General features: G+C 29.5%; 1 protein-coding gene and 1 pseudogene across 4 annotated transcripts; one reads left to right on the top strand and one right to left on the bottom strand.

Annotated features, from left to right (window-relative positions):
- Window positions 1-38: 38 nt before the first annotated feature.
- Window positions 39-14,688, bottom strand: Cdc14 (cell division cycle protein 14). 4 transcript variants are annotated; one of them, XM_083049106.1, is made up of 9 exons: window positions 14,375-14,684; window positions 13,766-13,846; window positions 12,917-13,182; window positions 12,374-12,674; window positions 11,627-11,996; window positions 10,363-10,704; window positions 10,152-10,277; window positions 9,678-9,959; window positions 39-3,956 (listed from the first exon to the last, which is right to left on the bottom strand). In XM_083049106.1, exons 2-9 carry the CDS (start codon window positions 13,812-13,814, stop codon window positions 3,914-3,916), a joined length of 1,779 nt encoding a protein of 592 aa, XP_082905232.1. In that variant the 5' UTR covers window positions 13,815-13,846; window positions 14,375-14,684; the 3' UTR covers window positions 39-3,913. The 4 variants fall into 4 exon arrangements, with proteins under 4 accessions (XP_082905232.1, XP_082905234.1, XP_082905231.1 ...); XM_083049108.1 differs by having other exon boundaries at window positions 9,678-9,908; window positions 13,766-14,688; XM_083049105.1 differs by having other exon boundaries at window positions 13,766-14,683.
- Window positions 14,689-22,972: 8,284 nt separating this feature from the next.
- On the top strand, window positions 22,973-23,747 carry LOC145942416 (uncharacterized; annotated as a pseudogene).
- Window positions 23,748-25,236: the final 1,489 nt, after the last annotated feature.

The following is a 25,236-nucleotide window of genomic DNA, read 5'->3' as shown; positions in this document are numbered from 1 at the left end:
ATTTTGTATATGTATAATTTTTATTTCCAATTGTCGCCATTTTTTATATAATTTTATAGTATAAACTATAAAATATACATTCAAGTAACACTTTTTTATACAATTACTAAGAATTTAAAACTAACTTTTTTATACAATTTTTATAGACATGTAAAATATATAATAAAGAGCATAACAATTTTTTGGATTTTTTTGGACACATGGCATTTTCTTTTAAATTAATTTTTTAAACGCGGTTATATTATTATAACTTTTTTAAAATTCTTATCAAGTTAAAAATCTGTATGTTGTAAATCTTATACATAAAATAATGTCTTATTATGACAGACTTGTGTGTGTGTATGTGTATGTGTGTGTGTGGATGAAGGAGAGTAGATGGATGTACATATATAAATCTATCATAATAAGACCTCATCATTCATATATATGTTTATGACACTAAATTCATATGTAAAATAAAAATTTTATTAGTTCAGGGCCGATAATGCAAAACTACTACAAATATATATTAAATATGTCTTTCTCTCTTTCTGTTATGTTCTTTGATTCATACACACACACAAAACACACACAAAATATACATATTTTACATATTAAAAGCTCATACGAAATACAGATTCAAATTATATACGCATGTCATGCAATTGCATATAAAGTTGCAAACCACAATTACTAATTTTACTATTGTTAAAAAATACATAAATACTTTTGAAAAAAATATAATAGACATAACAAGTATGCAAGTATGCGTATACATATATTGTTACTAATAGTAAAAATGATAATTATATCCGCAATGTCTTATGTATTATAATTTTAAAGTTCCTCAAATAAGAATTAGAACGTCAAGTGATAATTTTTTATTGGTTTCATCCGTCATACATGAGGGAAATGCACAAAAAAAACGGTATTTTTTACGGGGAGAATAATTTATTTAGAATTAATTTCCCTATATATATATATGTATATATATTTTTCCCTGTATATATGTATATATATGGCTCGTAAATCGCATTTAAAAAATGATAATTTTTTTATTTATTTTTAAATTTTTCTTTCTCAGATTTCAAATATATATGTTTTATTCCCTATTAATGGTGGCCACTGTTCTAACTCTTATTTAAGGAACTCTAATTGTAAGTAACTTTTGAATCATTAAATAATATCTCGTGTTGGAAATTGCAAATTGTCGATGAAGAAGAAGCGTTTCTTAAAAAGAATTTTCCGCATTGGAACTTTGCATGATAATGTCTCATCTGTTCATAGTGCACGCAATAATAAAAACATCCTTGTTATGTCAGATATTAAGATTAAAACAGATCATCTATCTAAACTATTAAGCATATTAAGAATTCGAATTTTTAATTATTATCGAGATCCAATAATCTAAAGTATTCTCAATTAGACGACTTACAAGCATATATTTTGACATTATGTGTTTCTTATAGAATAATTCTAAAAAATATTACTATTAAATATTATATACAATATAATCTATCTTGATGCTCTATAGAAATATATCTATAAATACGGGACTACATATATCTTATATGCGTGTTAATAAAATCTTTTTTGGTTTTTTTATTATACATTTCAAAAAGATAATGTAATAAATTTTTCTTAAGAGAACAATATAATATATTATTATATTTTTATATACAAAATATTTGAAAAAAATTTGGAAAAAAAAGACATTTATGATGAACCTTAAGTGGACGATATGTATTTTGCAAATAGTTTTTATTGGCCATATACAACTTTTTATATCTCTTTCATATGTATGTTGACAAGAAAAAGACTGCTTATTACAAGACTGTTCATCACAAATATTAATCGTTCGTTAATATCGTGAAAAAATCGAAAATTAATATGAAAGCAAAATTAGTGCTAATAAAAAACAATTTATAGAAACGTCACAAATAAAAATTCGTAATGCAATCCCAGATGTTAAACGGCCTTTGTTTTTTAGTACATAGAATTTTAGTATATAGAATTTAGTATATAGTATATAGAATTTAATGGATCAAAATTACATATTGTATTGAAATAATAGATTCGATACGAGAGATGTATATTGAAATGTATTACAAAATATTTTGTTAAGTACATAAAAATAGATCGAGTCACTCTTATCCCTACAATATGTAGAAAAAAAAGGAAATAGAACAGAATCTTTTTTTCTCTCGCTTTTCATTAAACAAAGATTAAAATTTTGTCAAAAATTATTGCGCTCTCTGTTCATTTCTCGTTTTCTCACAGATTCAACAAATAATGGAAGAGTGGTATTAAAAATTTCAATTTAATGACATATAGCTGATTCAAAATAGTGAAAGAATAGCAAAGGACAGAATAGGGTTCTACTGTATAGAAAGCAAAAATTAATTAACTTTATTGGAGCCGCTATTTTGAATTTTATAATTTTTAATTTCAGATTCGTAATTTCGATGATTTGAAAAATTCTTAAATACTGAGTTTTGAGAGTTAAGAGGAATTATTCTTTTTTTTTACAATCTAATATCTTAACTTTTATGTTTCCGAGGTTCCCTGAAGGTTAAATAATAAATGTACAAATATCGACTTATGCGACTTAATGAATATATCAATAAGACATATATTTTCCAGTCGAATAATATCTCTGGGGCGCAAAGCGTTTTGCATCGATTACATATAAACTGCACATAGAGCATATATAATACATATATTTGATATTGCGAGTTTCTTCTTTTCCTAATGTGTTTTGATCAAGTAGTTTAAAATACTAAAAAAAGTAACTTTTCACAAGTGCCATATAATATATGTATATAATTTACAATGTCTAGAGATTTTTTAAACATTATTCGAAACCGAAAATTACAAAATTAATTTGTAATTTTCATAATGTACATTTTCTATATCACAATATAATGATAAATAATAAATCTTTTCTGTTAATTATTCAATTATTCGGTTCACAATAATTTGTTTCGTGTACAATAATACAAATTTACATATACATATAATATATAATATATATAATATAGTTTCATATATAAAAATACGTATAATACATTATTTGAAACAATTAAAGGCTACTCTTAAAAATTCGCAAGTTTTAAAGTAATCCCCTAATTGTTTTGAGTAGTGTATTAATATAACAAATAATATAACAAATTTTAATTTTAAAGTGATATATATTCAGGATTATCACTCGTTTGATCATTCAACAAAAGCAAAGTTGACTCTTCCAAAATATTAATAATGATAGAGACTATTAATTATAGTTATATATATATAATATTGGAAGAATTAACTTTTTTTCTTTAAATAGTAAAACCAATCGTTAAAGATTTCTGCAAAGCTTTTGGATAAAAAAATGAAGTATATATTTTAAATTATGTGCCATAAAAAAGATATATTCACCAGATATCGCAAAAAGAATATGCGAAAATTAAATAAATATTGTAGTAAAACACAAAAATTATTAAAAACGAAAATTATGTAGATACAATAATTTTGAAAATACATATCTATAAAAGTGCTAATATTAAGCAAAATATTAAATGGATAATATTCGCAAAAAAGAAGTGATTCTTTTTTTGCAGACATTCAATATATCGCGATATGTGAAAGAACAATTATAAAAGCTGTATATTAAATATCATTACAACAAATTTATATTCCATGTGGTGCAGATATAACAAAACCGTATTATATAAATGCAGTGTTGATGACTGTAGAGAGTTTGATCTTTATTAATTTGTGATATAAAAGCCTGGGCAAAACTCACTTGATTCGAAGATTGACGGATTGAAGGTCAGTGTGAAGTACTTTTTTACTAAATGATGGGGTTTAAGCGATGAGATCTTCGACGCTGGTGAGATGCTCCAGTTACATGACAATCCTCATCCCCAACGACACTGGGAATATCGGTTAGTCATCTGATAAATGTACTTTTATAACTTTTTGTTGTGCGTGCACTGTAAGTCACAGAAATAAATAGGATCGGTTTGTTAGCCACTTCTAGTGCTGCTTGCTTTTATCCCTTAAACACTACTTGTACACATTATGAGGCCTGGACTATGTACACATAATAAATTTCATTTTTTAAATATATTTCTGTTCAAATGTTAGTTTGCCCAGGCCTATATAATATTTTCAGTATATTTAATGCATGCTTTAACAAAACAAAATCGAAATTTATGGAGTTATGTCACATGCAATCTAAAAAAATAATGCAATAATTAATTAATTAAAATCGATCATACATAACAGTCCTATAATTTTGTATTTTAATTACATTTCTTTTTATAAAGTTAGTATACAATGTAAATATTAAAAAAACGTATAGAAAAATTTTATTTTATATTGTATATATAGGATGGATCATTTTAATGTCCCATACAAAATATCTTTTTTCCTACGCCTTTTACAAAAAAAATTTTGCATAAAAGATGTTTGATTTTAAAGGAGACAGCGATATTAATTTATTTCTAGATGGCACTTTCGAGAAATTCACTAATCATTACTTTTTTTAATGGAAATCGATTTTTTTTTTACAAAATACGAGCAGCTTTCAACAGCTCTGAAAATATTTTCACACAATCCCACTACTTTAATATCTACTATCTTTCACGGTAGATGATCCATTTTGATTTTATTAAAGTGATTTAATACTATATTATGTATAATAATTAATCATTGAATATCACTACCGAAAAATACAAAATAAAATTTAATTTCAGCAAAAAGTTTTCCGTTTGCGAAACACTAATATTCCAAGATTAAAAAATTGCGTAACTCATGAAAAATAAAAAAAAACCTTAACTAATACATATATTGGATTTGTCAGAATGAGACCTACAATCTTTTGTTAAAAAAAATCAGTTTTTATTTAAAAAAGCTAATGATTAATAAATTTCTCAAAAGTGACGTCATTTATAAACAAATTGATATCGCTGTCTTGTGTCCTTCTCAAACAACTTTTGCGAAACATTTTTTTGAAAAAGGTTAAAGGAAAACGACATTCAGAACGAGACATTAAAGTGGCTCATTCTGTGTATATAAGGATTGCCCAAATAAAAAGTGGACACGTATCATAAATGGAATGCATTTATTGTGAATCTCTAAAAGTAATTTCCATGTTCGTTTAGATAAGTCCCAAGTCGCTTGATAAGCAAATCGATGCCCCTGACATAAAACTCTGGTAGTTGTAAAAAGTTTTTGACCCAACCCTTTACCTCATCGTTCAACATGAAACGGTATTTTCGCAATGTTTTCTTAAAATCTTAAGATCCAAAGATGTGAAAATCGCAAGACTTTACGGCGGATGTTGCATCTCCCAGCGGAGTTTCAGTTAAGATGGCAATGATTATATTTGCAGTGCGAGAATATGCATTGAAGAATGACTTGCTGTGAGGAAAGGCCTGGGTGTTTTGAACTTTTTGCGCAGCTTTGACAGTGTTTTGCAGTATCGGTGCGGATGAGTTGATTGTTATATTTTTTTTATTGCCGTCAAAAAATGTTGTTTCGGTTCATTCGGAGACATTTCCCCGTCGTACTTAACTCATTCCAATTTAATTATTTACAAACAAACGCTTTCCCCAATTTACAAACCAGCCACTATTTCGTATAAAGCTCTGTGACTCCTATTCACTTTTCATTTGGGCAACCATTATATATATCTGTCTGAAGTCAAAATAAAAAAATTTATAAAAATATATACACCCACAAGATGGTTTATTTTAAGGCTCCTGGGTCCTCGCCGCGACCATATGTTCGATTGTGACGTCAGAGGCGAGAAAACACACGCTGAAAATTCTTAGATGCCATTTTTAAATGAAAAGATATTTCGATGAAACACTACTTCAGGTAGCTTTAGCACATTTTAAAAATACCTCGAAGACTATTCTTTTTCCTTGACAGTCAATCAACAATCGTAAAATGATCATGATATCAGACTTTGTGTCATGTGGAATGACTGCGCATGTGCAAAAACTAGATGGACTGGACCTCATTTTACAGTCATATTTTACAGCTGTTGATTGATTATAAAGGGAAAAAGATAGTTTTCGAGATATTTTAAGAGTGTGCTAAAACCATCTGAAGTGCGTTCTTAGATGCCATTTCGAAATATGTTTTTATTTATCTAAGAATTTTTAGCGTGTGTTTTCTCGCCTCTGACGTCACAATTCTAACATGATCGGTGAGGAGCCAGGAGCCTTAAAATTCGATCCTTTTTTTGTTTTTGAGTTTAGAAAAATATATTTTAGATATATATATTTTTTTTAATTGTAGAGTTTGAAGGAGGATATAAGATGATCATATTCATTTTTTTTACAGTTTTTTTTTCAAGATTATCTTAAAATTGTCTTAAATGCTTTAAATAGATGAAGTACCTATTTGGACTGGATTCTTATCATTGATATCAAGATAATTTTCAATAATCATGTAATTTGTTTTTTCATGAAAAATTGATTATCATTTCTTTTATATGTAACTCTCAATTTTACATAAAAAGAATAAATTATCAGATCATGGAAAACATCTTGATATTAATTATGAGAACGTACAGTCAAAAATAAATATTTTTATTTAAAGAAATTAAGATATTAAGATATAAGATATAATATTTAGAAAAAAAACTTTTAAAAAATTAATACGTGACCTTCTGTTATTTTTCCCAGACTTTACAAAAGACTTATATCTAAGATATTTTTTTAAACTAAAAACAAAAAAAATTTTTTTAAATAAGCACTTAAAATAGACTATCCTACGCGCGTATAATATTTTGGGAAATGACGGCAAGACCACACATTATGAGAAAAAAGTTCATATAAATATATGTTTGATTCTGAATGTCTCTATATACTCTCTACATACTCATTGTCAGTATATGTATATAAAAATGTGTGCGTTTTACTAAACTTTCATCACTTACAAAAAATTGTAATAGTAAAATAATTATATTACAAACGCTTACTCAATTCAACCATTTTTACATATGTGTACAATTGAAATGCATGAAGAGAGAGAAAGGAAGAATCTCTCGTATGCACCACACAATCAAATAATTTTATCTTAGAAACTGTTTTAAAATTAGACACACAAGTTTAACTTTTTTCCCTCACAATAATTGATGTTATCATCTCCCAAAATATTGATTTTTCTTTCTGGAATATTTTCTGTTTATATTGTATTATAATACAAGCTTTTTTATACATTTATACATAGACACAAAATGTTTCATAACATGTGGAATTCACTTTAACAGTCAATGGGAGACATAAAATAAAGAAAAAAATTTATATTATATAATAAATATAACAAAACATTATATATAGATATATATAATAAAATATATATAACAAAATATTTTTTACCTGATCTTATGTGAATATTTACCCCAAACATTTTATGTAATAAAAGTTTATATATAAAATATAATATAAATTTATTATATTATATAAATATATCTTATTTGAATTTGTTCCGAGTTATAGTTATTTACATTTCAATAATGATAAACTTCTTAATGACTTGACTAATTTCTTAATGACAAACTGAACTTGCTCGTTCCACAGACTTAAATCTTATTTAACTTTGAATTTTTATTTTTGAAGCTGAAAATAATTATTTATTTAATATCCATTGCCAACACACACGTTTATAAACTTTTTTCACTGTCTTTTATGTCTCTCATTAACTATTAAAATTAATTGTATATGTTATAAAACATTCTCTGTGTATGTTGTTTGTTTGTGTGTGTGTGTGTGTGTGTGTATGAAGATGGTTCATATAAATATAAACGAGACTTTTTATACGAGAAATTAAGTAAGCCAAAATAGCTGCATTAACAGATTATTGTAAATATCTATGACAATAAGCAGAACGTTCCGGCAGGCTTATTTTGTAACTTTTCAACACATTCATTATAATTATAATGCATGCATTACAAGACTCACAGTTATGTAAAACGTGGTAACGCATACTTAAAGTTATAGAATAAACCTGCAGCAGGTCATTCAACAGTCAGTCATTATTTTTCCAATCACGATGAGTAAAAACAGTATTAGTACATCCGTCTGTACGTTACAACAGATAAAGTTTTCAATGAACAAAAGGATACTAAAATCTTATGTTTTCAATGAACAAAAGGATACTAAAATCTTATGTAGATTGCGAATATATAGTTCAGGACAAATATCTTATCATGATTGCAAGTATTGAAATGGGAGAACGAATTTAACGAAGGGTGTAAAATGATAAAAAATGCAAGCCATGCGTGTTGAAAAGATTCACAGAATGTTCTCTTTCTTTTTTTTTTTTTTTCATCAAGGATATACAAAAATTGCACACCGATAGCTATTATATATTCTAATTATGAAAAACATGCGTGTAAATATATTATAAAAATATGTAACAATTTTATGTGTACTTCTTTTTCATTGATAAGAATTTGTATATCTCTGAAAAATCTCGTTTATACATTAAACCGTCCCTATGTGTGTCATGAAGCTTCATAGATTTATATTAGTTTTAATTAACGATGGAATTAAAGTATCTTACAAGTGGATTCGAACTTGTTTGCTACTGTAGTTTCGAACTCTTTATAATTATTTTGAAAAAAAGTATTTAAAGAAAATATTAAAAGTATTATATAAGTACTCTTAATAGTACTTTAAGTATTTTAAACCTTGCAACTCAATCTAAAAGTCAAATATAACCAGTGTTGTGTTCAGATGATTTAAAAAAATTTTTTAGCTAGATAAAGATGAGATGAAAATATGTAAATTTATCTTATTGTTAGATAAGATAAAGATGATTTTGTTTTAAATATATTTAGATAAAAGATAAAATTATATGGCAATTCATCTAGATAACTTCCAGATAATATTATTTTTAAGACCGCTTAATGTAAACACAGTTATAAAAAAAATGTAAATTATAAAAGGGATATAATAAAAGTATGAACATATATAAAAATATATTCATACTTTTATTTATAAGTTTTTATCGCTTACTACTCAAGTTCTACTACTGAAATATTTTTATGTGCTATGAAAACTCTAAACCAAATTAGCTGAACATTATTATAGATAATTTAGTAAAGATAAGACTTTTTTCATCTAAGATATAGATAATACATATTTTTATTATCTATATAAAAATAAGATGACACCAAAATTTCATCTAGATGATCATCTATATAATTTTATTTAGATAACAGCAAACACTGAATATAATTGTTTTAAAATTACTTTGCAAGTACAATATATGAAATATTATTTCTTATGATTTATATTATTCGAATCTTAGAAAATGATTTTTGGATTTGACTCTGATTTTTAAGTGCATATTAAATTCCATCCCTACTGTTAATCAATATAAATCTATGAAACATCAAATTTTATTGATCTATGATGACCAGATGAATGAATATATCTATAATGATCAGAAACACGAAGGAAAAAAATATTTTTGTATAGCAAAATGTACTTGAATGATTAATAAAGCAAAGCTAAGTGTCAAAAGCGATGGAGGAATTAGGAGAGGAGGAAATACTGTCAATATGTGTTTTACTTATACATATATCAAACAGGTAAAAGATCAAACTGCATAATCGGACTCGATAATGCATCAACTTCTTAAATCGTAAATTTAGGCTCAAATTCGAGAAATAAGGACAGTTATCGACTTACTGCCTGAGTGAATAACGAGTAACTCGATCTGCCGACCTGAGGATCATATTCATGCGTTGCTGCGGCTGCGGTATCGCATGATTGGCAGACGAATTTGTAGTATGAGCCTGCGCAGCCATGCAGGAGGTACGTTTCGTTCTTCTCACTGGCTTCGATATAGTTAAAGATGTAACAGGATTCATAGTAGATGCATTGTTGTTGATGCTGTGGCCTGGTGTTGCTGGTTTAGACCTAATACGGCAGGAAGATGGATCACAGCTACTGCTGACCAACCAATTGTTTCTACAATTTCCAGTCAAGATAAGCAGACATATCTTTTAAACACGCATGCAATATCAATAATACAATTTAATTCAATAATCTTATATTAAAAGCATGTATTAATGTGAATATAAATTTTTATGGGGAAATAGTGGAAGTAGGATATTAAAAAGATGAATTAAAAAAATTGATAAGAGTAAATAATCATCTCACCTCTTCACTGTTGTTGCAGTGGATCGTGATAAAAGTCTTTTAGTGGGATCTCTTTCTTTACTGGCCACTAAAGTAGTAATGGCTCCTTTTTGACTCCTAGTTTGTAACAGAGATCCCAAATATGGACTGCAGATAAAATATATACAGATATATTTCGAAAATATTTCGTTAAAATAAAAGCACTTTTCATAATTTATAAAAGCACACTTACTGCCCAACAGTGGATGTTCCTGTGTTTGTATTAAGAGACGTTTGAGACGTCGGAATGCCTCTTCTCTTAGCTTTGATTCTGCACAATTTATCACCCTGAGTCAACACACTGTATCTATTCGTAGAGCTGGCTCCAGCCACCGGTCCGGAATCATCTAATTTTATTTCGTCTACGCGATGCATAATTCCCGATACATTATCTTCCATCAAACTTTTCGTATTCCCCTGGAAGGAGGCTGCTTTGGGTTTACCGGCTATCGAGTATATTCCATACTCGTGGACTTTAATTCTGTCTTCAGATTGCAGTGGTTCCTTCAGTAACGATCGGAGATATATTTCCTTTCTAAAAAAAAGCACAATAATTTCTTAGTTTCCTTTATTCTGTTTGTCTATCATTTTTTTAAAAGTTATTAACAGTGTTTACTGTTATCTAAATAAATTTATAAAGATATGATCATCTAAATGAAATTTTGGCGTCATCTTATCTTTATATAGATAATAAAAATATGTACTATCTATATCTGCATAAATAAAAGTATAAATATATTTTTGTATCCCTTTTATAATTAACATTTTTTTTATAACTGTGTTTACATAAGCGGTCTTAAAAATAATATTATCTGGAAGTTATCTAGATGAATCGTCATATAATTTTATCTTTTATCTAGCTATATTTAAAACAAAATCATCCTCATCTTATCTAAGATGAATTTACATATTTTTATCTCATCTTTATCTAACTAATTTTAAAATCATCTAAGTACAACACTGTAAACACAGCTATAAAAAAATTACATTATAAAAGGGATATAAAAATATATTCATACTTTTCATTTATAAGTTTTTATCGCTTACTGCTCAGGTTCTATTACTTAAGTATTTTTATGCGCTATGACTCTAAACTAAATTATCTGAATATTATTCTAGATAATTTAGTAAAGATAACACTTTTTTTCATCTAAGATGCAGATATAGATAATACATATTTTTATTATCTATATAAAGATAAAATGACGCCAAAATTTCATCTAGATGATCATCTATATACCTTTATTTAAATAACAGCAAACACTGTGTGTTCATATATTATCTGGAAATTATCTAGATGAATCGCCATATAATTGTATCTTTTATCTACGAGTAGATATATTTAAAACAAAATCATCTTCATCTTATCTAAGATGAATTTACATATTTTCATCTCATCTTTATCTAGCTAATTTTAAAATCATCTAACCAGAACACTGGAAATGACAAATACCCACTTCTCTAGCCACTGTTGCTGGTGACCAATTACAGAACCTGGCCTGCATATTCTTATCCAAGCAATTGTTTCATGAGCAGTCAAATGATAATGTTTCATAATGTAGCAACCTATAAGAGAACCCGTCCTTCCGAGGCCCGCTTTACAATGAACGGCGACCGCGCCATTTGCGCTCTCTGCTATTTTGAGAAATTGATACATTATTGAATCTGTCGGCGTCGAGCCATCCATAAAAAATAAATCTTTATGTACAAAGCCGGCATCAGTGAAACTCGACGCGTCGTAAACCTTTTTATTGAGCCGTATGATTGTTGTTATATTATTACGGCGGAAATAAGTAAAGTATGATTCCGGACCGTGCAGTGGATATCCTGTGTGCAAAAAGGACATAATATTTACTGTATTATATAATCACGCACTATTATTTATCAATGCACTCTAAATAATTTAAACAGTAAAAGATGAAAAATTGGATGAGTTGTGATTTTGAATTTTTTTTTTTCTAATAATTAATCCTTTCACTTTTGTCCCCATGCTACAACATGTCACTCTCTCGTCTTTCTCTCTGTTGAAAATTCAGTCATGCTTGTACACATTCACATGTTTTTGCGCACTCTTATAATCACTCATTCCACTGATATATTCTCACTCATCTGATCCTCTCTCATTTTTTTCTCTCATTTATTGCATTCTTTTTTGTACATTCACTCTTAAATGTTGTAATACAACTAAGATGGACAGTACGCACCATCTTCCATCTTGGATCTTGCATGTGGACCGCAGAAAGCAATAAACTTTCCTGGAACGATCCAATTTAAATCTCCATTCTCAACTCTTTCAAAGTGTTCGTACTCTTTAACACAGAAATCTTCAAAATTAAAGAAACCAAGTTGATGGCACTTGTATATAGCACTTAGACAATCCCTTAACGATATTTGATAACATGGTGGTCCAATAGAGGCATCACGGAACATAATGAATGCAGGATTATTTGGACTTTTAGTTAAACATTCGTAAACTTCATGCGCTGTACGCTTACAGTACAATATCTAAAAATATAAAAGATTTTATATTAGTATATATAAATAAATTATATATTAGTATAGAATACAAGTAATCAAAGATAATATTGACATTTGCTTGCATAAGAGAGCGTGCAATACTTGTTTATTTAAGGTAAAAAATAATCAATTGCATTACAAACTTTCTTTTGCTAACAATTTTTTTAAAACAAAAAAGCATCCTTAAAACAGATTGACGACATTCTAAATAGAGAAAAAAAATTTATTACCGCATAACTTCCCATGAGAAAGGCAGCATTCACTCTTTTCTCTGAATCCAACGTTGTATAATGCACAAGTTTCTTTTTACTGAGCGCAATACCTTTTAATTTTTTATTGACCTTCTGACAATATCTATATAACATAGCCAGATTTAGAGGACCGAAATCGGCATAAAAATTTTCATACATCAATTCATTGTCAATGCTGAAGTAATGTGTATTTGGAGTACTTTTTGGTTTCATTGTTGTTCTTAATGTAACAAAATACAATCGATCTGAAAAAAAGAAATAAATTATTTCTGGCAAATGAAATTTTATACAATTATATAGTATCTGGTAAAATAGAATACAAATTTTTTTTAGAAATAAATTATATATATATATATGATTGCAATTGTAACATTAATTACAATAATTTATTTTACTTAAAAAGTATGTTTCTATACGTTCGAGATTTTATAGATAATAAATTATTGTATAATAAATAATTATAAATTAACAAAAATTAAATATAACAAAATCAAAATTACAAAATAATTTAAACGTTATTTATAAATAAATTGCACAAACACATATTGCAGTAATTAAATTGGAGTAATTCTAATCTTAAATCTTGAATGATACTTTTAATCTTATAAATATTAAAAAAAATTAATTATAAATATATAGAACACACAAAAACTATAAGTTCAATTTTGTAACGACTTCAAACAGTATTTTTTTTGTTCGAAATTTGACAGATAATAAATTAACAAGAAAATCACACAGACGATTAAGAAATAATCTTAAATAAATTACAAGAACACATATTGCGATAATTAATTAAATAATTTCTAATTCTAATATAAAATGAATTACCTTTTATGAATTCGGCCGCGCATACCAAAACCTCGTTCGCGTCCTCCATCGTGATTCAGTCGCGAGTATATTGTGCAATAGCTAGAATACCGATTAGGATCTGTCATCAGCGTGACATTTATGTAAATAAGGGATTTCAATTAGCGCGACGAAACATACGGCAAGTGTGACAAGTATAGAAGTACCGTAGAAGGCAAAGAGTTAGCGAGTAACTAGAGAAAACGTCCGGATTACTCCGTGAATTACTCCATACTCTCGCGCGCGAACATGAAATCGTCGTCCAGCCAGGTAACTGTCATACGCGCAATAACTGTCATACATAGGTATACGGGCGAAGAAAAAAAAAATTATGCGTTACACTCTTTCGTTCGGCACGATTAGACGCGAGGGGTTTTGCACGAAGTAGAAGAGGAGCCGCTTGACCTCACATTTGACCGTTACGGAAATTCAAAACTCCGGAGTAAATATTAAATTCGGATTCGATTATGGCCGTTGGTAATTCGAGGCGCGGTGTATTTATTCTTTTTTTCCCCTCTCTGGCTATACATCTATAGACTGCTGCTGCCAATTAGGAGCGATTCGTTATTTCACGCCCGTCATTATATATACCGATTGCACTTGGTGTATGTACGTTCACGATGATGGCATCGGAATAGCATCTCGCTACGGGAGGAGACTCGCCACTGCCGGTCACCATCCTCCAGTGAGAGCGAAACGCAATGAGACTTTTGATTCGGCCGCCATTTTGCTCTCTATCTCTATCGCGCAATGATGTCAATTTGGGCCTTTGATAAATGAAGAATGAAGAAAGGAAGCAAGTTACCCGAAGAAGAAACCAAACATAACCTGTGACGTCACAAGTGACATTGCATAATGGCGCTAAATTCAAATGTTCGAATCGTTCGAATTATTAACTATTTCAGTAGTACCCAAACTTCACAATTAGGTATTTTATAATAAATAATTTCTCAAAAATTAATAAAACAAATGATACAGTTAAAAATGTATGTTTATATTTTTTCAAATTTTTTTTCGTTTATTGTTTTATTTTATTATTTGCAAATTATGAACCATTTGTTAAAAATATGTTTATGTGCAAAAATTGCTTATAAAATAATAAATTAGCTTATTTAACGAGAATATTGAATTTCAAGTTCCCTAATGACATTAAAAACAAAAAAACAAAAAAAAAATTCTTTATTGCCCTTTGTAAATTATTAATTTTCTATAAAAATTATGATTTTCTGATTTTTCCATTATCTTATAAAATACACATATATAAAATAATCTTATATTAAAATATCTTTTAATAACATTCTATTAAATTACTCGCATGTATTTCTAAATTTTCTTTAGAATGATCTCATAATTAAATATTTAATTAATCGCCATCCCTGTACACCTTTAGGCTTGATCCACAATAAGCTTTAAGAAATTGACTAATCACAGTCGACTATTCTCGTATTTGATTGTGATTAGTCAATTTTTTAAGGCTTAAATCTTGCGCACAATAAAGAAAATATTAGGAATAAATATTAAATAATAGGAATAAGAATTATTTTAAAACAATAAAATCAAAAAGACTCTAATATAAAAATACAAATTCGGATATAAAAGCTTAATAAGGGTTAATAAGGGAAGATCGAATTTATATTTGTATATCAGAGTTTTTTCGATTTTATTATTTTAAAATAATTCCTATTCCTAATATTTAATATTTATTCCCAATATTTTTTCTATTGTGCACAGGTCTATTCTTTTTAGCTGCACTAGATTTTTTTCCTTCTTCTTTTTCTTTGTGTGGCAGGGACACTGATCTCTATACTAACTGGATAGATTATATCCTATTAAAGCACTCTGAATTGAAAGCTCACTCAGCGCCTCGGAATGTTCAATAAGGTACTAAATACTGTCATGTCACTGCGCTGTCGATAAAGATAAATTAGAGGGGTTATTTACCGAGTGGTCTGAAAATTAAATTATTATTTTCAATTCCATAAACAAAAAAAATGAAATAAAACAGAGAATTTTTAATTTGTAGTCAAGTTCAAATATAAAATCATATAAACAATTATTTTGCAGCAAGCAAATAATTTTTAATTAAAAAAAAAACTATAAGTAACTTCCAAGTGTCATTCAAAGCCACAACCAACATCACCAAAGCGTTTTTTGCCTCAGGCAAGTTACTTGTACCCTCAGTATCAACACCAATGTCAACATATCCACGCATTTTTCCATCTCGACTTCTTTGAAATCCTTTTTTAATGCCCATTTCGTCCATAACCAATGCACAAATAAGACATTTGTTCTGTTTTATATACTCTTCATTTTTTAATTTTAAGGTGTTAAAACACTCCTCAGAAAAACCAGGTTCAGCATCAATAGTGTTATACCATGATCGAATAGCACTAGGATGAGGAAGTGCCAGTTGAAACGTTTTACGAACATAGTTATAGGCCGCAGGTGAATAAAAATGAAGAGTAAGAGCAAAACATCTTAAATGTGGTGAATATTTCGGTTTTGTCAGTGCTTTCTGTGCTACATTTTTATGCATGCGTTTAAAAAGTTCTGCAGGAATATCTTCAAACTCTTTCAAAATATACAAACCATCATCAAGAAGATACTGAGTTTTCCGAAGTTCTTGCACGATATTCTTCAAATTACTGATTTTTCTTTTAGCCCGTTCTTCCTTTTCATTCAATAGTTTGTTTTTGGTGCGCAATTTTTTGATTGTTAGGAGAGCAGCATTGAGTTTCTCTTTCATAGTATTCAAAGATTCCACATACATATGATCGTGATTCACTATATTTATAGATGTTTCGTTTTCTGAAAAAAAATTTATTCACGTTTAGTCAATGTAGAGTTTGTTAGGATTACAATAATATAAATATTAAATAGCAGCATAATTTTCATATCATTAATTAGGAAATTTATTTATTTAGTTTATTTAGTTTTTTATTTAGGAATGAGAATAGATTACAAATCGCAAACTCCTTATTTATTGCTACAGCAATGAGATGCAGGACAGAATAGCAAATTAAATAATTGTTGAATAAATTCTACCTTTATTTTCTCTCTGCGTATTAGTTAGGTGATCTGTTAATGACAGTCTGACATTCGTTTCTTGTGAGATATCCTCATTTTCAACAAATTTTCTCCCTGAAATTCAATGATATTGTTATACGAGTCTTCGTTTATATTTAAGAGTTTTCTTTTATATTCTGTTATATGACATTCTTTTACAAATCGAACAAAATAACAAAATTAAATTACAAAAATTAAATTTTTTTTTACAAAATCCGTTTGATTTGTAAAAGAATGTCTCATATGCATTTATATAAGGGTTCCTATTTAAGTTTACGCGCGCGTTCTAATTCTAATCGCTTATATATTAATAGTAGTAATATATATACTATATGTGTAAAATCATACGTTTATTTAAATGGTTGATATGTTCTATCTCTGAAAATTCTTGTAACGGTGGTGATACATTCTCCTTTTCATGATCAAAAATGGTCGGGATACTACCTTTCCTTAATCTTGGTAATTTATCACGAAAGTCAATGCATTCTTTCGAGAAATGTTCTGAACATAATGAACTATAATACTTTGGCATCCAATTTGTTCGACCCATATTCCTTACCCATTGTAGTTTTGTTCTTTCATCTGTAGGAAATCTAGTATATATATAAAAAAAATTCAGAAATGTAAATAAATATTTATAATAATAAAAATAAAGCTAATCTCAAAAATGTTGTAATACTTACCTATGAAAAGATAATTCTTTCCATTCAGTTTTTGTTTTTTTACAATATTCACAACGAGACATTTTAAGTATAAAATATGATTTTGTATATAATAAAATTTTATATAATATTAATCTAATATAAATAATATATATAATAATTTTTTAAACAACGATAACGAGACACAAAAAATTACTTATTGGTTATAAGACAGGATAAATATCCAACTGTCAAATCACTCTCACTATTCACCATTATTACCAGCAGAACGCAGTGTTTAGTACCAGAGAGAAACCTGAGAGCGGCCACCGCGATCTAGCGGACGCGTGTACTGATGCGCCCCCTGACAAAGTGGACATGAACTACGTCGTTACGCTCCAGAGAGAAGACTGAGAGACGTCACAGCCCGGTTTTAGGTGATCCCTGAAAGCGATACGCCCTTTGTGGACATAGAAAACGTGGACATGAACTACATAGCCAATGTCCACGAATGTTCTCAGAGGGTAACGCATAATGTCCACAATTTTGGTTGAGATCCATGCTAATGTGCACGAAATGACGTATATGTACAGTGGTGGTCAGTGAGGTTGCGGGACATATTTTTTTTTAAATAAGTTTATAAATGTGTAGTAAAATTTAAGATACAAATCTTTTCATGTGCTTATGCGTAAATATGAATGATCATGATGTCAAATTTGCGAATAATGCATAAGTACATGAAAAAATTTGTATCTTGAATTTTACTGCACATTTATAAACTCATTAAAAAAAAGTGTTGCAACCTCACTGACCACTGTACATATATTAATATCGCTCTCGTGCTCGCTCTCTCTCAATCGTTAACAAAATAAATTTTTAAAAAGAAATCAGAAGAAAATTTTATTTAAATTTTTTTATTTGTTTAAAAATGATAGAATTTTTAAGTATCTTTTTTTTATTTTATAATTATATAAAAAAATAATATTTATATTACCTCGGTCTCTTCCTCCGTCTCGGCCTTTTCCTCTGCCTCGGCTTCTTTCTCTTCTTCGCATTCTCTCTCTCTCTCTCTCTCTCTCTCTCTCTCTCTCTCTCTCTCTCTCTCTCTCTCTCTCTCTCTCTCTCTCTCTCTCTCTCTCACTCTCTCACTCTCTCACTCTCTCACTCTCTCACTCTCTCACTCTCTCACTCTCTCACTCTCTCACTCTCTCACTCTCTCACTCTCTCACTCTCTCACTCTCTCACTCTCTCACTCTCTCACTCTCTCACTCTCTCACTCTCTCACTCTCTCACTCTCTCACTCTCTCACTCTCTCACTCTCTCACTCTCTCACTCTCTCACTCTCTCACTCTCTCACTCTCTCACTCTCTCACTCTCTCACTCTCTCACTCTCTCACTCTCTCACTCTCTCACTCTCTCACTCTCTCACTCTCTCACTCTCTCACTCTCTCACTCTCTCACTCTCTCACTCTCTCACTCTCTCACTCTCTCACTCTCTCACTCTCTCACTCTCTCACTCTCTCACTCTCTCACTCTCTCACTCTCTCACTCTCTCACTCTCTCACTCTCTCACTCTCTCACTCTCTCACTCTCTCACTCTCTCACTCTCTCACTCTCTCACTCTCTCACTCTCTCACTCTCTCACTCTCTCACTCTCTCACTCTCTCACTCTCTCACTCTCTCACTCTCTCACTCTCTCACTCTCTCACTCTCTCACTCTCTCACTCTCTCACTCTCTCACTCTCTCACTCTCTCACTCTCTCACTCTCTCACTCTCTCACTCTCTCACTCTCTCACTCTCTCACTCTCTCACTCTCTCACTCTCTCACTCTCTCACTCTCTCACTCTCTCACTCTCTCACTCTCTCACTCTCTCACTCTCTCACTCTCTCACTCTCTCACTCTCTCACTCTCTCACTCTCTCACTCTCTCACTCTCTCACTCTCTCACTCTCTCACTCTCTCACTCTCTCACTCTCTCACTCTCTCACTCTCTCACTCTCTCACTCTCTCACTCTCTCACTCTCTCACTCTCTCACTCTCTCACTCTCTCACTCTCTCACTCTCTCACTCTCTCACTCTCTCACTCTCTCTCTCTCTCTCTCTCTCTCTCTCTCTCACACACACACACACACACACACACACACACACACACACACACACACACACACACACACACAATTATTGAATTTTAGTTGATCCATGTTCGAGCTTATCGTCTAATGCGCCTTTTAAGTAATATTTTTTAGAGAAATTTTCATGTTCGTTGTAAGGCTAAAAAAAATAACCCCTTCCTATCAATGCTGGTGGCGTAGCGGGAGAGCACAAGACTAGTAAATACGGGAACCCTGGTTCAAGACTCTAGGCTGTCATAATTTTTTTTTATTTTTTTTACTTTTAATTTTTTTTATTATGTTATATGTACATATAATATGTATTATTTATTACGTAGAAGTAAATATTCCGCATATATTTATTGTTAGAGACGCATATATCTCCTTATAAATTTAAAATGCATAAAATAATCGTAATCTGTTTTACAGAAAAAATAGAATTTTTACAGAGAAAATATTTTCTACATATAATATGTATTATGTATTACGAGAGATTTCTCTGTAAAAATATTTTATTTATATTATAATTATTTTATGCATTTTAAATATAAGAAGATATATGTGTCTCTAACAATAAATATATGTTGAATATTTACTTCTACGTAATAAATAATACATATTATATGTACATATAACATAATAAAAAAAATAAAAAAATAAAATAAAAATAAATTATGACAGCCTAGAGTCTTGAACCGGGGGGCTCCCGTATTTACTAGTCATGTACTCTCCCGCTACGCTACCAGCATTGATATGAAAAGGTTATTTTTTTGAGCCTTACAACAAACATTAAAATTTCTCTAAAAAATAATATTACTTAAAAGGCGCATTGGACGATAAGCTCGAACATGGATCAACTAAAATTCAATACAGATTTACCACAAAAAAGGAGATCGAAATCGGTGAAGAGTTAACCGCAATCTCTTTGTTAGTGCTGTCAATATTATAGAATCAAAAATCATAAGGTATCAATTCAATTAAAATTATGTTGCGATATAATAATCGAATGAATTAAAATTATATTACAACATAATAATTTTACGAATTAAAATTACAAATAATTATCGAAGAATAATAAAAATTTGGAATTATTTTTATGTCCACACAATTTTAATTTTTAAAATTATAATGCAATATTATTTTGATAATATTTAGACAATGTATATTTTTAATGTGTATAAAAAATTTGTTCAAATATTTTATTTGTAAAATTAAAATATTTTGTCAGTACATAATATAAATAAATTATATTTATATTAGCATTTAATAATAATTCCCTGAAACTTCTATCTTTGTTCTTATTATATCTCCATAGTAGATTTTCTTCAAAAATATCTTTTGACAGATTTATAAATAATTCTTTGCGTTAATTCTTTGCGTTAATTCTTTTTTCAGGAAATACTGAATTAGAGAAGTGGTCTGCCAATTCGATCCGTCGTGCCGGTCTGTGTGCAGATCACTTTAGTGAAAATTGCTTCAAGGGAGAAGGTAAGAAAGTATTAAAACGTGGTTCAATATCACTTCCTTTCAGAAATATTGTTTCGCCAAAAAAAACAATGAAGACGCAGATATAGAGAACATGCCTATTGCGGTGACCGAGATAGAAGAAGATACGATCAATTTAAGCAAAGCAACAGAGACGTATGAAAATAGGCCAACAAATTCAACAAATATTGAAAAAAATAGAAACAATGAAATGACAGAGGAATCAATGGCCACCATTGCGAACCTATCGATCACCACGATTACATTTCAATATAACATCAGAAGAAGAAAATGTTATGGAATGGATGCATTTGGAGCCACCTGAAAGCTGTGAAAAAATATCAGTGCAAACAGCAAAAAAGAAACAACAAAAAGAACAGAGAAAGGAAGAGATCAAAAATAAAGAGATAAGAAATGAAGAAAATAATTCACAAATTATCATTAATTCCTTAAGGAATGAAAATGTGCGTCTGCGCCGGACAATTAAAATGTTGAAGTTACGTTTACAAAGATACGTTCGACGAATGCCCACAAAACGCACAAATAAGAAAAACACGAAAAAGAATATACAGGAATTAATGGATAAGAATAAATTGCATCCCGTTGCGAAGACAATGATTAATTTGCAGTTACATACGCCAAACGCACCATACACGGAAGAAGAAAAAAATATATCGAAGCAACTTTATTATTATTCAGCTTCTGCACTGCGTGGTTTACGAAAGGCAGGTTGTAATTTTCCTGGAGAACGAACAATTCAAAGATGGCACGAAGAATATAATATGATGCCAGGATTTTGCGAATTTATATTTAATAAATTGCAGGAGAAATTTTCTAAGATACCTGCGGAAGAGAGAGTATGTGCTTTGAAATGGGATGAAATGACAATTAAATCATATGAAGAATATTCATTTAAATTGGATCAAATAGAAGGACTTGTTGACCTAGGACCTCTAGGAAGAAAACATGAGGCTGCAAAACACGTATTTGTATTTTGTTTGGACAGTATAAATGCGCGTCATTTATGGCGTCAACCACTAGCATATTTCCTTTCTGGAACAGGAATGAAAGCCGAGGAAATAATATTTTTATTAAAAGAATGTTTAACTAGATTGATTAAAACGGGTGCTGATGTGCAACTCGTAACATGCGATCAAGGTCCAAGTAATCAGAGTGCTTATGTAAAACTTGGCGTGCACTCGAATAAACCATTTTTTATACATAATGAAAAGAGATATTACGCTTCGTTTGATTTTCCACATTTAGTGAAAAGATTGGCGAGTTTACTAAGAAAACACAAACATCTGTATTGTGATGGAAAAATAATCGCATTATTTGCCGATTTTGAATTGACGTGGTCTATAGATAATGCCACTAAAGGAGGTTCGAATTTATTGTCTCATATTACGGAGGCACATATTCGCCCCAATTCTTTTGAAACTATGAATGTCAAAAGAGCTTTCCAATTATTTAGTCATACGTTTGCAGCCGCAATAAGAACTGCCGGTCATGGAAAGCTATTACAAACAAATACATGGATTGCAACGGCTGATTTTACAGAATATCTGAATAAAGTAATAGATGCTTGCAATTCTTACAGTCTGAATATCACATATGATGGAAAACGACCATTGTCCTTCAAAAATCCTGACATTGAAATTTTATTAACAAATTTTGTTGAATGGTGCTCAAAATGGTCTGTATCGCCGAACAAATTATCGACAATTCCTTGTTTGAAAGGGTTCAGTTTAACTGTACAAGCTACTCTTGGAATATATAAGGAACTCACAAGGCGATATGAAGAATTTGAACTTGCCACAGGATTATGCAATCAAGATTCGGTCGAACATTTATTTTCAAAATTAAGACAACGCGGAGGATTTAATCCCAATCCCACTGCTAGAATGGTTCGACTCTCTTTGAGACATATAATATCTACAGGATACATCCCAACAACCGATAAAGGCAATGTTCAATGCCTAGAAGCCGAGTCTCTTATTAATCCACCGAGCCATCTTGTTAAAACGTTAGAAAATTCGTTGAACGCAAGTCATACCGTCGTAGAATGTGACGCTAATTTTGAAGATGACTCATTTGTGGAAGATGTACTACAAACTCTTGAAGAATACGAAAATGTGAGAGATACAGAAAATGTTGATCCACTTAACATATATGATCAAAGCGCCATTGCATTTTTTGCTGGATATATAGCGCGATAAAGCGTTACAAAATCTAAATGCGACAATTGCCGTAATTGTATGATGAAAACGCCAATGGACAATGCTGCGGAAAATGAGATGTATATAGAATTTCGAGAATATCCAAACGCAGACGAAGATGCTCCTACAGTAACGAAATTAGTACGACCGACAGATCTTTTTACAAAAGTGGTCCAAACGCAATTAATGACATTCAATCATATATGGCAATATTATTGGGCATCAAAGCAAATTTTGGATAAAATAACGAATGAGTGTATAAATGTAACAAATGAAAAACATTCTGAATGGCTAGACAAAAATAATGCGTGCTACAATCATCGGCTGCAAGCATTAAAATATATGATCAAAATAAAATTGTACTCTCGCACGAGATATAACAATCGTGCCATAAAAAGAGGCAATATTAAAAGAAAAATGAAAAATGTGTTAAACAAATAAAAAATAAAAACAAAATTGTAACAGGAAAGCTAGAAAGAAGTTAACCATTTTGAGCATCATTCTTTAAAAAAAAAATAGAAATGAAGAAATACATGGAGAATAGGAGAAAACAAAAGAAATAAGTAATGCATGATAAAAAATAAAAAGACAAATTTAAGTAAAAAGCAGCAATACAGCGAAGAAAGGTAAGCAATAAAAAAAGTAAAATAATGTAGAACGCATAAAATTTTTAATAAATATTATATTTAAATATTTCTTATGTATTAATTTTGTAAAAAATATTAAATATTTCCGCAAATTTATTATTGTTCTTTGTATCTTATCATTTCGTCATTATGGACAGAAATACTTGCTACATTGTACCATGACATTGCATCCATAATATCTCAATAGAATCATAAATGTTTGCAAATCATATATGTTACTTTGCAGCGAGTATGACTTTCCAGTAATGAGAAAAAGAAGCATGATTTTTTCAATTTTATGTAGAAGATCGCAATCACAGTTGAAATGATTGCATAAATCATAGACCAGCAGGTCCTATCACGGAATAAATAAAAAAATCAATGCGATCATGCTACGAAATTGTGAAATCATGCATTTTCTTGTTACTAATGATGCTTAATAAGCGCAAACTGCAATGAAGATTTAAGGAAGTACTCAAACTCTCTGTTATATGCTATCATTAATTAACAATAAACATATAAAATATTGCCACTCTGAATTCTCTATAAAAGATAAGATACATATATGTATCATGAAATATATATACACACAGAATATCGAGATCAAATTAAAGTAAAATTGTAATTTTCATAAATCACTCACAAAAATGGACATTCTGAAACATAAATATAGAAAAAAGAGATGAAAAATAATGATACTGATCAAAAATAACTGAAACATATAAATATAGAAAAAGAGATGAAAAATAACTGATACTGATCAAAAATAACTGAAACATAAATATAGAAAAAGATGAAAAATAACTGAAACATAAATATAGAAAAAGAGATGAAAAATAACTAAAACAAATATAGAAAAAAGAGATGAAAAATAACTGATACTGATGATCAAAAATAACTCCTACTTTCAGTTAAAAGAAATCTACATTATGTAGATTTCCCCGTGATAAGACCTGTTAGTCGAAGATGTAAGCAATTATTTCAACTGTGATTGCGATTTTTACGTCATACTCATTAACGGCAATATATAAATATATCAAGATAAAACTTTTTCATTAAAGTTTCCTTTTCGCATTCCGTATTCTTTGAAATATTTATTACAAATGCGTTCTACATTCAAAAATTATATTTTTGTTGAATATAAACAAGTTTTTAACAATGACTCTTCTTCTTAAAAAAATTTATTTTCCAAAACATTATAGAAATAATATAAAAATTTTTATATTACAATCGCCCCCGTATATATGTTAATAAATTGTTTGAAACAGTAAAAGTATAAATAAAATTTTTACACAAGACAATTT

The sequence above is a fragment of the Prenolepis imparis genome, unplaced genomic scaffold (genome assembly GCF_030444845.1).
Source record: "Prenolepis imparis isolate NDT839.2.m4 unplaced genomic scaffold, iyPreImpa1.0 SCAF_11, whole genome shotgun sequence".
NCBI classification, from domain to species: Eukaryota; Metazoa; Arthropoda; class Insecta; order Hymenoptera; family Formicidae; genus Prenolepis; species Prenolepis imparis.
This window is presented reverse-complemented; position numbering and strand designations above follow the sequence as displayed.

Bases quoted from the DNA above. Each gene is read 5' to 3' on its own strand.
- Cdc14 (XM_083049106.1), bottom strand. From the start codon at position 13,814: ATGGAGGACGCGAACGAGGTTTTGGTATGCGCGGCCGAATTCATAAAA. The intron at 12,675-12,916 runs GTAATAAATTTT...TTATATTTTTAG, and splicing joins TTCTCATGGGAAGTTATGCG to ATATTGTACTGTAAGCGTAC. The intron at 3,957-9,677 runs GTAAGTCGATAA...TGTGACTTACAG, and splicing joins ACTCGTTATTCACTCAGGCA to TGCACGCACAACAAAAAGTT.